At 50.2% G+C, this 15089-nt stretch overlaps 3 protein-coding genes across 4 annotated transcripts; 1 reads left to right on the top strand and 2 right to left on the bottom strand.

Annotated features, from left to right (window-relative positions):
- CDCA5 (cell division cycle associated 5) lies at positions 1-6793 on the bottom strand. The gene is made up of 6 exons (XM_055315218.1): positions 6676-6793; positions 6369-6463; positions 6226-6291; positions 6111-6146; positions 1885-2322; positions 1-1720 (listed from the first exon to the last, which is right to left on the bottom strand). The coding sequence occupies exons 1-6, from the start codon at positions 6719-6721 to the stop codon at positions 1640-1642; spliced, it is 762 nt and encodes a 253-aa protein (XP_055171193.1). The 5' UTR covers positions 6722-6793; the 3' UTR covers positions 1-1639.
- A 135-nt stretch (positions 6794-6928) lies between these two features.
- On the top strand, positions 6929-10947 carry ZFPL1 (zinc finger protein like 1). Of its 2 annotated transcripts, none has more exons than XM_055315168.1 (8): positions 6929-7058; positions 7420-7529; positions 7811-7922; positions 9022-9215; positions 9322-9394; positions 9466-9612; positions 9862-9985; positions 10496-10947. In XM_055315168.1, exons 2-8 carry the CDS (start codon positions 7428-7430, stop codon positions 10680-10682), a joined length of 939 nt encoding a protein of 312 aa, XP_055171143.1. In that variant the 5' UTR covers positions 6929-7058; positions 7420-7427; the 3' UTR covers positions 10683-10947. The 2 variants fall into 2 exon arrangements, with proteins under 2 accessions (XP_055171143.1, XP_055171141.1); XM_055315166.1 differs by having other exon boundaries at positions 6929-7074.
- A 46-nt stretch (positions 10948-10993) lies between these two features.
- Positions 10994-13200, bottom strand: TMEM262 (transmembrane protein 262). Its single transcript, XM_055315169.1, has 3 exons — positions 11386-13200; positions 11180-11279; positions 10994-11070 (listed from the first exon to the last, which is right to left on the bottom strand). Exons 1-3 carry the CDS (start codon positions 11557-11559, stop codon positions 10994-10996), a joined length of 351 nt encoding a protein of 116 aa, XP_055171144.1. The 5' UTR covers positions 11560-13200.
- Positions 13201-15089: the final 1889 nt, after the last annotated feature.

The following is a 15089-nucleotide window of genomic DNA, read 5'->3' as shown; positions in this document are numbered from 1 at the left end:
TAAGCAAAAACTTTTTATTCAGATTTTTTTTTTTAATTCAAGCAACAATTTTTCCTTAAACTCCACAGTCTTAATTTTTCAGGGAAAGAGAGGATTTGCAATAATGTCATCAACTCCACACCACCTGGCTACTCCCCGACTGCCCGACTGGGGCCCTTCCGGGGCGTTCTGCCCTACCAGCCAGTGAGGACAAGAATTCTTCTGCTGTCCAGCTCTGGAACACCTGGGCCTGCCCTGGCAAGGGACTTGCTCACAGAGCCTGACCAAGCACGAAGCATTGACCAGGAGCCCCGGGACCCCCGGGCCTTGCAAGGGCTTCATTAGTGCCCACCAGGCCTGCACTGGTGCATCCAGTCCCCTACCCAAGCATGAGTGCATCTTCCCAGACATTTTGCCACCCATTTGCCCCACCACACTCCTCAGCCTCTACTGCGGTGACCCCGTAAACATCAAAAGATGCACCTGCATGAGGTATGGCCAAAGTGGTGCTAGGGCAGCCTTTGAGAGCATGATTTTTACTAGCATTGACAAAAGAAAAGCAAGGGGGTAGGGGTCCCCAGAAACAATGAAACAACACCCCCCCCCCATCTGCTCCTCACATCTCCTCAGTGTTCTCATGTGAGAAGACACTAAGAAAGCTAAAACTTCTTGCCCCTTCTTGGCAAGTGAAGAGCATCTTCCAGAACTTCATGAGTGTAGCTGCAAAACTAGCAGGACTCCAGGAGTAGGACCTTTCAACCCTGTTTTCCCTCTAGAGTGGAGAAGACTCTGTGTACTTTATTTTGTAAGATAAAATATAGGTGCAAATGATGAAGGGCACCTCTTGCCATAGCCCCCTTCTCAGCCCTGTGCAGGTGTCTTGTCCAGAGCCCTGGGCCTCAGTTTCTGGCACCCTTTTGGCCCCAAGCAGCCAGTGCTACACCAGCCTGGCATCTAACTGAACATCTCAACTGCAGAGCAGAGAAATAAAACCCACCTTCTCGTAGTAAATGCTTCTGGTCTGACCTAAGCACGGCTTCTCTTTTTTTCTTCAAAACATAAAATTCTATATTATAGTGTCCAGCATCTTCCTGCAAATAGAACTCTACCCAACCCACAAATTCTCTCCTGGACCATCTACAGAATCTAACAGGGAACCCAAGCCTCTTTACACAGATGGGCTCCATGGCTGGGAACTAGGCCTCTAGTGGAAGACAACTCAGCAGGGAATGCCTGTGGATGCCTTGCCTCGGTGCTGGTTTCTGGAGTTGGTACAGAGCAGCTACGTTTCCCAAAAATGGCCCAGGCCCCTTCTCACCAGCAATCCCAAGCCCTTTCCTGCAGCTTTGCAAGCAATCCTACTCCCTAGTGTGCAGCCCAGCTGGAAAATGAAAAGGCTCCTCTGGGAGGCAGGGAGAGGCTGGTGGGTCACAGGACCAAACATAGGACTGCAGGGCATGGCCAGGCCTGGAGAGCCCCACTTCCTGAGACGGCTGCTACCACCACAACCCTCAGAGGAATACAGGCCTCACGCAGCAGCAGCATAGATACAGGTAATAAGGCCAGGAGAGAGGACCCCAAGTGTCTTCTCCATGAGTAGGAGGAGCTATGTACAGGAGAGAGGAGAGGATGGCCAGGGATACCCCCTGACATTGACATCTCATTCAACCAAGAGATCAAACTGCTCAGCAGCTTCAAACTCCGCATTCATGGCTGCAGCCCACTCATCCAGCTCCGATTTCTAGGGGGAGAAAAATGGGGGGCAGGTGAGGGAGGAAGGGAGCATGCTGCCCAGGGCACGTGTACCCTGACCCTGCGGGCACTGAGCCCCAGGCTGGCCTAAGGCCTGGTGGTCTCCCAGCACACGTGGTGCAACAGCAGACCCAAGCCCTGCCCCTCACTCACCAGGATCTCTGGCACCTTTCTCTTCTTTCGCTTCTCCTTCACGACTGGTGGGGAGATTCCAGGGAGAGTTGTATCTGGGGCCCAAGGCTTCACCCTGGGGACTTCCGTCAGCTTGGAAGACACCACAGGTGAGACTCTGGCCAAGTCTTCTGACCCCAACAGCCCCTCGAAACCAAAGCAAGACCGGCGGCCTGGGGTGGAGGTGGAGGCAGATCCGAAGGTCTCCAGTCGGCTATAGGATCTCCTGACTTTCTTAGACATTTCCAAGTCTCTGGCATCCAGGTCTTCTTCCCTGGAATTAGACTCACGGGGAACATTCACGGGGTACAGCACAGGAGTGGTGGTGGGGGTGACAGGGATGCTACATGACTTGAAGAGATCCTCCCTAGAAGTCTCCTTGGTGGGAGGGTTGTTTTCCTTCTCCAAGAAAAAAGCAATCTGTACAAGGACAGAAGAGAGAAGGCCTCCTTGTTAGTTAGCCGTCTTATTTACTTCCAGAGAGGTCTGAAGAGATACAGGGTGGAAAGACCCATAGGACACTTAAGAAAAAAAAAAAAAAAAAGATTTTATTTATTTATTCATGAGAGGCAGAGACACAGGCAGAGGGAGTAGCAGGTTACCTGCGGGGAGCCCGATACAGTACTCGATCCCAGGACCCTGGGATCACGCCCTGAGCCAAAGGCAGATGCTCAACCACTGTGCCACCCAGGTGTCCCCTGTAGGATACTTTTAAAAGGAAAAGAGATCAAATAAATCAGATCCTGGGAAAGATTTAAGGTGGGGAAGAAAAGAAGAATCTGCCATTGTTTCTGAGTCTACTTTTGTAAGGTCAAGAAGGCATCTCGCCCCTTGTAGTCAGCTCTGTCTCCAACAAAGTGAGGATCTAGCCTCCCCTGTTGACTGACCTGAGCCACAATCACAGGTCATCTGGACCAGGTCAAGCTCCTGACTGCTCTTCCTGGTACCATGTGTGCCCTCCGTGGTCCAAATGCCACACAGCTGCCAACGCTGTTCCTAACATGCCCGTCCACTCAGTACTTCCTGGCCACCTGTTCCAGGTACTTTACAAGCGTTCAGAGAACAATAGGCAGCAGGCAATAAAACAGAGAAAGCCCCCCGTCTTCATGGGACCTTCCATTCTCATGGGATAAAACATGGAAAAATCATGTAGCATGTTAGAAGTATTAAACACTTTGGGGGAAAAAAAAAACAGAACAAGAGAGTACTGGGTGTGAACTGGGATTTTTTTTTTTTTTTTTGTGGATTGGGATTTTAAGTAGGTGAAGGTCAACATAGGTCTGAAGGGACATCTTGAACTAGAACTTGAAGGAGGTGAGGGAAGGAGCATCACAGAGGCCAAGTGTTGTAGGCAGAGGGGACAGAAGGGGCAAAAGTCCTGAGGTGAAGGTATGCCTGGAAAGGTAAAGGAACAAAGCCAGTGTGGCCAGGTTGAGAGGGAGGAGAGGAAATGAAGATGGGGTTCGAGACATAGTGGGAGCTGCGATAGGGCCTTTTGTAGGACACTGTAAGTGGAAGCCCAAGGAGACCCTTGCAGAGACCCAGGGAGCCATGGCAAGGTTGTGAATGGGGAAAGGCCTAATCTGGGATGTATATGAAGCCGTTCACGTGTTGGCTCCTTAAAATTACACTCTCAGCTCAAATGCTGCTTCCTCAGAGAAACCATTCTCACTGCAGAATAGAGAGCAGCCCCTCTGGTGCTGCTCTTTACTTCTGCCACAACCACCTCCCTCGTACAGCTATCATCGCTGTCTGATTCTGACTTGCTCAGTGGTCACCCAACTAAACAGGAGCTTCTTGAAAGCAGGGGTCTTCATCTGTCTGGCTGCCCCTGCCTACAGCCTGGGCCTTCAAGCCCTGCATGCAGCTGGTATTTGATGCTCACTGAATTCTTGTAACAAAACTTGGCACTGGGCTTTCTGGCAGCCAAGCAAGGATAGGAAATGGGACAAATTCAGTCACTCCCGTGGTCTGAGAGAAGGAGTTGTAAGGAGTTGTTTGTTATCAAGAGAGACCCTTCCTGGCTACAAGCACTGTAAATCTGAGTCTTGGTAACAATTCCTAGTAAAAGAGACGCTGAACAAAATGGAGGTTAGCTCTGACTACAGCTTCCCCATCCCCTATGGCAAGCAGTCATGCAAGTCCTTGCAGCTCTTTTTGTTCGATGTCATCAATCTACCATTCAACCAACAAGAATGAATGATTGCCACGGGGAGGCAGAAGTCCCTGCCCTCAAGACAACAAGCAAATATTCAGAGTATTGAGAAGGCCTAAAGAGAACTACAAAGAGAAACAGGATAGTGACAGGGTACAGTGGTCAGGGAAGGCTTCTAGGAGGCGTCTTTTCAGCTGAGAACTGTGTGATGGGAAGGTCATGTGGTGAGATGAGGGGCAGAGCATCATTCTGCCCTCACCTTACTTTAGGCCTCCACCATCTCACTGCAGGATTCCTGTTAAGTCTTCCTACCTGGTCTAGGGGTCCCCAGCAGGCTTTTTCCATCCCTGTCTCCACACAGACCCCAGAGTGCTGTTTCTGAAGCACTCAAGCACACCTTAGTGACTACCTTGCTGGAGACTCCTCAAAGGCTCCCACAGTGCCAAGGCTTTCATGCCTCATCAGGAACGGCTCTGGCTTAGCATGCTCCATCACCTAGCAAGATCTGCCACCAACACACCGAACAAACTGACATTCTCCAAACCTTGAGATTTTCTTTGTGAATTCCAGGTCTCTGAAAACACAGCTTCCTTTGCCCAAACATTACTACTTGTCTTTAGAAAGAGTCAGTTGAAACATTTCTTTTTCTGTGAAACAGCTCTAGGGCCACTTGGTTTGGGTTAGGTGCCTTCATAACCTCTAGTGCTTTCTTTCTTTTTTTAAGATTTGAGAAAGAATGAGTGAGTACACAAGGGGAAATGGCAGAGAGAGGAAGAAGGAAAAGGAGAAGTAGACTCTCCACTGAGCAGAGCCAAGAGGTAGGGCTGGATCCCAGGACTCTGGGACCATGATCTGAGCTGAAGGCAGACACTTAATCAACTCACCCAGGTGCCCCATCACCTAGTACTTTTCTTACCGCAGTCCTCAGCACGGTGTGCTATTATCACTTGCTCATCTGTCTTTCTCCCCATTTGACCATAAGCTCCATGTGCTCCTAACAGGCAGCTAGCATTTCTCACTTGTATCTTCAGGCCGAGGTTTCCTGATCGTAAAACATCCTCAGTAACTTCTACTAAGATAGTAAAAATGCCATACTCCTCTTACAACAACCTGTGCTTACATATTGAGGAGATAGGCTAGAAAGAAGGAATACTTTGGACCCGGCTCAGCTCTTAGGAATATGGTAGAGAGATGGCTGGGTGGCTCAGTGGTTGAATGTCTGCCTTTGGCTCAGGTCGTGATCCTGGGATCAAGTCCCGCATCAGACTCACTGCAAGGAGCCTGCTTCTCCCTCTGCCTATGTCTCTGTCTCTGTGTGGGTCTCAGGAATAAATAAATACAATCTTAAAAAAAAAAAAAAAAGAAAAAAAAAAGCAGAGAATATCAGGACATCAAGACCTAAACGTATGAAATCCACAGGGAGTGAGCAAAACTGGCCATGCACATAGCTGTCCAAAGGCAAACTGTTTCAAAATACAGATGCTTCCCAACTTAGAGGGTCTGACTTAAGATTTTTCTGTTATGACGGTGCAAAATTGATATGCACTCCATACAAATCGCACTTCGAATTTTGATCTTTTCCCAGGCTAGTGAAATGTGATAAGATCCTCTCTTATGATGCTGGCAGGGGCAGCAAGCTGCAGCTCCCAGTCAGCCATGCCATCACGTGGGGAAACAGCTGACAAACTTACAACCATTCTGTCGTTTGTTTTCAGTACAGTATTTGATAAGTTAAGTGGTATTCAATTTTTCATTATGGATAGGCTTTGAATCAGATAATTTAACTATACGCTCATACAACTGTGCCGACACGTTTAAGGCATGATAATCTAAAGTACGACGTTTGATAGATTCGGCGCATTAATTGCATTTTTGACATACTACGTGTTCAATTCATGACCGTTTTATCAGAAAGTAACCCTGTCCTAAGTGCAGGAAGATTTGTACCTCAAAACAGCCCCCTGGGCAGATGTGAGCAGCCAGTATATCCTGCCCCATCTCGAGAGTGCCCTGGATTCCACTCCACTGAGCCGACGAAAGAAAATGAACTCACCCTTGGGCTCCTTCGAGGCGTGTGGATAGATGGAATCTGTGGAGACAATAATAACTGATCAAAGACTCATCCGCAATTTTGGCTCCCAACCCACAACCCCTCTCTCAGTCCTCACCTCTACAGAATGGGCTACGATCTTCTTCAACACGATGGGCTTTCTGACTGGAGCCGCATGGGGAGCCTGGAAAAGAACAGTGAATATGAGCTCCACATTAGTCCAGCGGCCCACGGGACAGAAGCTGAGAAAGCAGGGCTCACCTTGGGCCAGATTTCAGGGAGGGTGCTCGGGAGATCAGGGCCTGATTTCCGCTGGGACCTCCGCAGAGACTGAGTAGGAGATGAAGTCCTGGACCCTGGGCAGAGAAAAAAGTTAGGAGGTAAGGGTAAGACTCTAGGCCTCAGAGTCTAGAGAAGAGATTCAGGAGAGAGTGAGAGAAGGTTCCCAAACAAGCTCCTTAACGGCGGAATGAGCCTCTTAGAGCCGTGGGCGGGGGGGGAGGGCCTCCTCGTGGGACTCCATCCCTCAAACGGCTCGGCCCCAGGCTCCCGCGCGCCTTCGGCTCACCGGAGTGCCGTGTGGCCCCTCCGGACCGTGTTCGCCTTTCGGACATGCTAGCCTTGATCTCGACCTCCGCCGCCGCCTCCGCCGCCGGGGCTCGCGCCAACCCAGAGGAAACGTTCGAATTACCCGCCCTGCCTGGAGGAAGCGGAAATGACGCAAGACGGGAGGGACGCCGTGCTCCGTTTACCATCCGTCTCGCGCGTAGCGTCAGCAGGGGCGGGGTCAGCGGTCCACTTACGTCATCAGTGGGCGCCGCACCCGGAAGAGACGTGGCAGCGGAGGGATAATCGGAGCGGCCCGAGGTAGAGCGCGCAGAGCGGGAGCACGGCTGAGCGCAGTGTCTGTCCTTCTGCGCCTCGGACCAGCGCTCGCGCCGGTCGGGACCGGTGAGGCGGTCGATCGGTAACACGGAGGGGGGGCCGGGGGGGGGTCTGTGTTGAAGCAGGGGGCGGGGCTTGGAGGGGGTGGGGCTCAGGTGGAGCCCCTGGGGGCGGGGCCGGTGGTATCGGAGACTCGCTGGTGGAGGGACCTGGCCGGGGGCGGGATCCAGGAGAAATGAGGGGTCACTGGAGGCGGAATTCGTTCAGGAGGCGTGGCCCGGAATGTAGAAGGGCGGTGGGCAGGAATTAGGGGTTGGGCGATTATGAGAGGTGTTTAGGGGATTTAGGAGTGGAGACGATCTGGGCTTGTGAGTTCATAGTGGCGGACACCGGAAGCTGGCTCTCTCAACTCAGACCCCTTCCTCAGGGTCGAATATGGGACTTTGCAAGTGCCCCAAGAGGAAGGTGACCAATCTCTTTTGCTTCGAACACCGGGTCAACGTCTGCGAGCACTGCCTGGTAGCCAATCACGCCAAGGTGGGGCTTCAGGGGAGGGGTGAAGCAGGGCAGTGGGTGGGCCGGCAGTATCGGTTTTCTCCAACTCCGAGAAGGCCCTGGGGTTGGAATGGAAGCTCCAGGAGGGCGGGAACTTGGTTTCTTTTGTTCTCGGCTCTATCCCCAGCACTTAAGACAGACTCTGGCACACTGCGTGCTCAATAAATGTTTATTGATTGAACAAACGAAAGTATGATTCTTGTTTGTGATGAGCGAAAAAGAAGCAGCTGGGCCCCCGTTGTGACCTCTGTCTCCCACTCCAGTGCATCGTCCAGTCCTATCTGCAGTGGCTTCAAGATAGCGACTACAACCCGAATTGCCGCCTGTGCAGCACACCCCTGGCCAACCGGGAGACCACCCGCCTCGTCTGTTACGGTGAGGCCTGCCCAGCTTGGTGACCAGTTTCCACGTCCTCTCTAAGCAGCAGGGCAATGGAGACCTCCCCAGGCTTGGGAGGCTGGAACCCCAAATTCTAGTCCTGCTGTGTTATTTACCTGATGTGTGAGCTGAGGCAAGTCATTTTCCCTTTCTAGGCCTCAGTGTTTTTCCCTAAAAATTAAAACTCCTACTTTCTTACCTGCCCATTTACAGGGTTGAGTGAGAGCCAATCAAACTTGTATCATTTGGGCTGTGAGCAGTAGCTGGCTGGACCAGCAGGGAGCTAAAGGCACGAGGCTTTCAGACATCTGGGATCTATTATTCATTCCAACTAAACAGAGAGGAAGGGAGTTTCCCACAGTAACTAGCTAAAAGAAGTTAGTTATATGTATCATGACTTTGACCTGACTGATGTAAGAGGCTTAGGCTCAGCTTTTTTTGACTTTATGTGTGTTAATGTGTTCCTTAGTACCTGGACATGAGTGAATGGGTAAACGTGTGAAGTATGAACACAGGTGTGTTGTGGGGTTATAGGACAACGCTTGGGTTATGGTGCTTGAGTTTTAGCAAATGTGATTGTATAAAAGCTTCTGTGTGGGAGTTAGTGTGCCTACAAGTGTAGATACAGGGATGATACTTGTGTTTTATTGTATTTATACATTTGTGCCCATGGGTGTGGGTGTGTACATGCATACGTGTACTTGTGTGTGTCTAGGAACTTATGAAACTGCTCCTGATTAGCTGTTAGCCTGAGGAGCTTGTGATAAGTGCATGTTCAAAGAGGACTCACTTTAAAGGTCACTGGCATTTCTTCCCATCCCTACTACCCCAGGGAGAAGTAGGCTTCTCCCTTCTAGTGGGCTGGGGATCTTGGTAGCATCTCCCTTGACTGAGTCAGGTAGTGGTGGCCAAGAAGGCTGAAATCCTAGGGAACACTGATAAAATGGACCTGAGTGAGGACAGGAAGGAGAAGGCTATGAGCTCACATGTGCGTGTATACATACATCCACCTAACCAACTGGGGGTTGTTGCCGGGCTAGAGTTCCTACATATCTTCTTCCTCATGCCTCTCCTCCCCTATTTCATTGGCCCTAAGATCTCTTCCACTGGGCCTGCCTCAATGAACGTGCCGCCCAGCTACCCCGTAACACAGCTCCTGCTGGCTACCAGTGCCCCATCTGCAGTGGCCCCATCTTCCCCCCAACCAACCTGGCTGGTCCTGTTGCTTCCGCACTGAGAGAGAAGCTGGCCATGGTCAACTGGGCCCGGGCAGGACTGGGCCTTCCTCTGGTGAGAATCTGTGTCTGATTGACCGTCTGCCCTGGGTCCCACTTGGGCCAGATGGGTGGGTAGGGACAGCATTGAGCAGGCTGGTGACACAGGTTCCTTCCTCCAGATCGATGAAGTGGTGAGCCCGGAACCTGAGCCCCTCAACACCTCTGACTTCTCTGACTGGTCTAGCTTTAATGGTAGGTAGTGGTCTGCACTGCCCTTGGGGCCTTGCTTCCCTGCTCTGCTGACAGCTCTCTTCTTGCCACAGCCAATGGTAGCCCTGAACAGGAGGAGGTAGCCAGCGCCTCTGCTGCCCCATCCTTCTACAGCCAAGCCCCCCGGCCCCCTGCTTCCCCGAGCCGGCCCGAGCAGCACACAGTGATCCACATGGGCAATCCTGAGCCCTTGACTCATGGTGAGCCAAGGAGTTTTCCAGTCTGGAAGAGGATGGAAAGGGAGTGGAGTGACTTATGTGGAGGGGGCTTGGGGTTCCAGAGGCCCACTGGGTGGCTGCCCTCTTCACTAACATAGTCATTACCTTCCCCATGATCCTGAGATGTTTTGTCAGGTTAAGAGGGCAAGGACCTCCTGCCCTCCCCACTCCCCACCCTGCTACAGGCCAGTTTCTCTGAGCCTGTGGATACTGGTGGCTCTGCCCCTGCAGCCTCGGCCCCCAGGAAGGTGTATGACACGCGGGACGATGACCGTTCACCAGGCCTGCATGGGGACTGTGATGAAGACAAGTACCGTCGCCGGCCTGCCCTGGGGTGGCTGGCCCAGCTGCTCAGGTACACAGGGTCAGGTGGGGCCAAATGCCAGGAAGGAGGGAGGAGAGGAAGTGAGAGCCAGAGGCCCTGGGCATGGTGATTGCATGATAAGAGGGGTTCTCTGGGTAATGGTAGTATCTGGTGTTGGGCTGTGCAGAGAGGCCTCAGCTCAGCTTTAGAAGTCCCAGGTCTGCTCCACTGTGGAACTATTTCCTCACCTACTGGGTATCTGAGGCTTGAGTTTGGGCTCTTTGAGGTCCCTTCCTGCTCTGACACCACCTGACCCTAGTGGCTACCAAGCCTGACACATTCTAGTTTCCAGAGCAGTTTTGGCTCAGCTGGTTTGAGCTGCATGGTCCCCTGTGTAACAAGCAGGTACAGGGGTGACCCCGCACACTGAAGGAACAAGACTCAGTAATGGTAGCCCCTGGGCCAGAAGATGAGATGAGTGTTAATATCTGGGGTTCCTCTCCAGGACAAGGAGTCATCAGGGATTGGGAACCTGACCTGACTTTCCCCTCATCCCCCCAGGAGCCGGGCTGGGTCTCGTAAGCGGCCGCTGACCCTGCTCCAGCGGGCAGGGCTGCTGCTGCTCCTGGGGCTTCTGGGCTTCCTGGCTCTCCTTGCACTCATGTCTCGCCTGGGCCGAGCTGCCGCTGACAGCGATCCCAACCTGGACCCGCTTATGAACCCGCACATCCGTGTGGGTCCCTCCTGAGCCTTTGCTTGTAACTAGGCCAGCCTAGGACCTGGGGGCCTGAGGTAGGGAGGTCTGGAGGCTTTTTTCCTGCTCCTCTTCTTCAAGCCCGAGACACTAAGATCCCAGGCCCAGTCAAGTCCACTAGAATGACTGCTGGCTGGGCCTGGGGCCCCTGCAGGTCAAACATTTGTCTTGACCTGCTTACTATGGGTCTCCAGCCTCCCACCCTCCTCCCCATGAAGGAGATGACAGGTGGAAATAAACAACAGACTTTATTAAAACACCGAAGCCTCCTTTTCCTTCCCCCTTGTCAGCCTGGTCCTCAGACTTCAGTGGTTCTCCTCCCGGTACTGGATGGCCAGAAACTCAAGGGACAGGCGGTTGAAGAACATGGCTCCGTTTAGCACTGGGCAAAGGAGAGAGCCCCCATCAGCATTCCCTGTTTGTTCTTTGCTATGTCTCAGGGATTCAAAGTTCTCTCCTCCGCCCTTAATACATCCCCCTCCCCTACTCACTTAGGATGGTCAGGGCAAAGCACCGAAAAAACTTGTCATCTGTCATCTCAGCATAGAGTGACCCCATGGCAGCCCAGCAGATGCTGATCACCTGGGAGAACTGTAGGCCCCATCCAGGGGGAGAGTGGCCCCCTGAGACAACAGCGGGGTTTCCATCAACCCCAGGGCCTCCCCCGACCAGCCCTTGAGTCCTGGCCCCAGTCTACCATCAGGACAACAGTGTAGTGGAAACTCATGCGATCATAGTGGTGGGTGACGCAGAAGTTGTGCACATCGCTGGCAAAGACGCCAAGGTGTATAAAGAAGAGCATCAGTGCGGCAGCACTGAGAACCATGCCTTGGGGGAAGAAGAGCACAGCCAGTCGGTCCCGCCACCGCATCCTGGCAAGAGCATAGACTCAAGTGAGCCAGTGGAACTTGACCAAGCCAAAACTATTTAGGAGAAGCAACTGACCCCCTACTTCTAGAGCGTACAGTCTAGAATAGTGGTGGGATGCTAGAACCATGAAGACATTGGAGGGGACAAGATTCTAGAATACAGTCTGGTTCCAGCCAATACAGGAGTGGTTCATGGGTGGCTGGGGGAGTTCCAAATTATCGAAGGTTGGAGGGCTAAAGGTACAGACCAGCAGGAGTGTCGATGAAGGGATAGTGTCCCTTATCCTGCCTGCACACTTTGTGGTCTTGTGCATTATCTTCTCGCTGAGTCTTGACAATTCCACAGAGGAGGCACTGTGGGCATATTTCTTCTACAGAGCCGGGGCTCAGAAAAGTGGTAGGGCACATCCTAGATCCACAGCAAATCTTAGGCTAGCAAGAGACTAGGCCCGGGTGTGTAGCTGGAGGGCATTCCCAGTACAAGGGAGGCCTGTGCTGAATTGTAAGCTCTAAATATTTGCTCCATTCCCTAAAAGGGAGATAAGAGCATGCCCACAGCTGTCCTGGGACCTTCCCCATGCCCTCTCTAGGCATGGCCCAGAGAGCAACTGGCTTTTCCATCCTCCCTCACATGTTCTAAGACGTGATGCTGGCCAGCTTTCCCCTCTCTGTCACCTTCAAGCACATCCATCACCTCTGTCCTTTACAAGAGTTCCCAGGCTAAGCTGGTGGCATGAATCCTATATTGCACACAAGTTTGAGGTACAGAGAAGGAGCGTCAGCCCAGGCACTAAGAGCCATTGAATGAGGGAGTGAGGTTTTTTTAAGATTTTTTTTTTTAAGATTTTTTTTATTCACGAGAGAGGCAGAGGGAGAAGCAGGCTCCATGCCGGGAGCCTGATATGGGACTCGATCCCGGGTCTCCAGGATCACACCCTGGGCCAAAGGCAGGCTCTAAACTGCTGAGCCACCCAGGGATCCCCCTGAGGGAGTGAGTATTGAGACAAAGATCCAGTTCTACTCGAGGCTGTGATTGGTCAGGGACACTCATAAGCAACAAGAAAACGTTTCCTCTGTACGTGGAAGAGGTGAAAACTCTAGGATCCTCAGCAGTATCATCCAGAAAAATGGGCAGAAATGGTATGGAGGGACATGGAAACTCCCAGGAACTAGAGTAGAAGAAGGACAGCTTGAACATAGCCACCTCCAGGACCTCCTTCCTATCTGCCTGCCTCGGAAGTTAGGTTCAGGGTCCAGCCAAGACCCAAAGTCTCCTGCCACATCCATGCTTGCTGCCCAGTGTCATTAATCACAACAGTCCCTCAGACACATTACAGTAGTGACCCCCAACGCCCACTTTTTGGCCAAATGTTAAAACCATTGTTTCCATCTCCATTCTCATGTGAATACAAATGAAATTTTATACATTAGGGCTTCTGGCTCAAAACCAGTTAAAAATTATCCAAGTAGGGCAGCCCCGGTGGCGCAGCGGTTTAGCGCCGCCTGCAGCCCGGGGCGTGATCCTGGAGACCCTGGATCGAGTCCTACGTCCGGCTCTCTGCATGGAGCCTGCTTCTCCCTCTGCCTGTGTCTCTGCCTCTCTCTCTCTCTGTGTGTGTCTCTATGAATAAATAAATAAAATCTTTAAAAAAATTATCCAAGTAGTGCATGACTATGTTCTTGTAAAAGATCTGCATACACAAGCATACAGAGGAAAAGACAACGACCTGCCGTCTCCTACCTACCTCACAGAGGTACCCCTCAACAGTTTAGTGAGTGGGCATCTTTTGAATCCCTTCTTACTGAAACCTCATATACCTACCTGTACATATACATGTATAATTTTAAAAAGCATCATGGAGAACCACACCATATGTGTTGTCAAAGTGTAACTTTCAAAAAGTTAACATGATGCTAGGTCTGGAATGAACATGTAACTAAGATGTATTAACCTATCAGTGAGGAGTTCCCCCTCAGTAAGGTGATAATGTATCTTGGGGACTTGGATATTGATAAGCATTCCTTTAGAGAGGAATGTTGGTGTGCCTATGTGGCTCAGTCAGGCGGCTACCTTTGGCTCAGGTCACGATCCCAGGTTCCTGGGATTGAGCCCCGCATTGGCTCTTTGTTCGGGGAGTCTGCTTCTCCCTCTCCTGTGCTCTCACTCTCCCTTTCACGGTCTCACTTTCAAGTAAATAAAATCTTTAAAGAAAAATAAAGAGCAATGTTAAAATATGATTCTAGGTTAGACACAAAACTGCTTGAAATCCTACAGGACGATAAATAGAACTTTTGAAGTTACTTTTTCTGCTGGATATAAATGTTTTGTATATCTCCTGGACAATATCTACTTGTAATATCAGCATCTGAACACATAATGGTAAATAGCAATATCAAATGTTCATTCCTGTGGGTAATTAAATAATCCTTGGATAGGCTTGTAAAACAAGCCCCAGTGTGGCATTAGCAGAACATGCTACACTCTTGGGGTTTTTTGTTTGTTTTTTTCTTAAAGATTTTATTTATTCATAAGAAATACAGAAAGAGGCAGAGACATAGGCAGAGGCCAGGATCACAACCTGAGCCCAAGGCAGATGTTCAACCGCTGAGCCACCCAAGTGGCCTACACTCTTGGTCTTCTTTCCAAATTTTGAATAATTTTTCTTAACCATTATTCTGCAACTTTTTTTTAAGTGTATAGACTTGGAGTAGATCTAAATCTTTATACTCATTTTTTTTTGAGATTATAGCATCATCAGCTGACACTATTTTTTAAACAGCCTCTAAACATCCTTCTTAACATAGATGAGATCTTTCAACACAGATTTCAGCAGTCAGCCAACTATTCTTCATGGTAAATGTTTTAGGTGTCAGCCATAAGGTCTCTGTTGCAACTACTCAACACTTCTGTTGTAGTGCAAAAGCAGGCACAGATAATAAACAAATGTGCATGGCTGTGTTCAAATAAAACTATAGACACTGGAATATTTCATATAATTTTCGTTTGATTTTATGAAAATCATTTAAATTGAGATAGACATATTCCAATATTTTTAAGGGTACAAGGTAATGATTTGGTATTTGTATATGTTTCAAAATGATCACAAGGAAGTCTAACATCTGTCACTATACAAATTATTAATGTTACAAATCATTTTTTCTCCTGATGAGCACTTTTAAGATCTACTCTGATTATATGAATTTTACATAATTTTCACATCATGAAATGCCATTCCTATTTTTTAACCATTTAAAAATGAAAACAAACAACAACAACAACAACAAAACAAACACACCAGTCTTAGCTCACAGGCCAACTGAAAACACGTGGTGGGATGTGTTTGGCCTGCTGCACCCCAGCCAAAGAATCTTTAAACACGGTGGTTTCCATTCCAACACCCCCCACCCCGCCCCGCCCAGCCGCCAGCCCATCACAAGTAATGTTTCAAGGACCATGTCGATAAAGTCGTTTTCTCTATTAAAACTCATCGTATCTATACTTGAACGTCATTACCTGTCCTCTTAAGCACTG

Source organism: Nyctereutes procyonoides, unplaced genomic scaffold, assembly GCF_905146905.1.
Source record: "Nyctereutes procyonoides isolate TBG_1078 unplaced genomic scaffold, NYPRO_anot_genome, whole genome shotgun sequence".
NCBI classification, from domain to species: Eukaryota; Metazoa; Chordata; class Mammalia; order Carnivora; family Canidae; genus Nyctereutes; species Nyctereutes procyonoides.
Note: the sequence above shows the minus strand (reverse complement) of the source record. Positions and strands in the feature narration are given on the sequence as shown.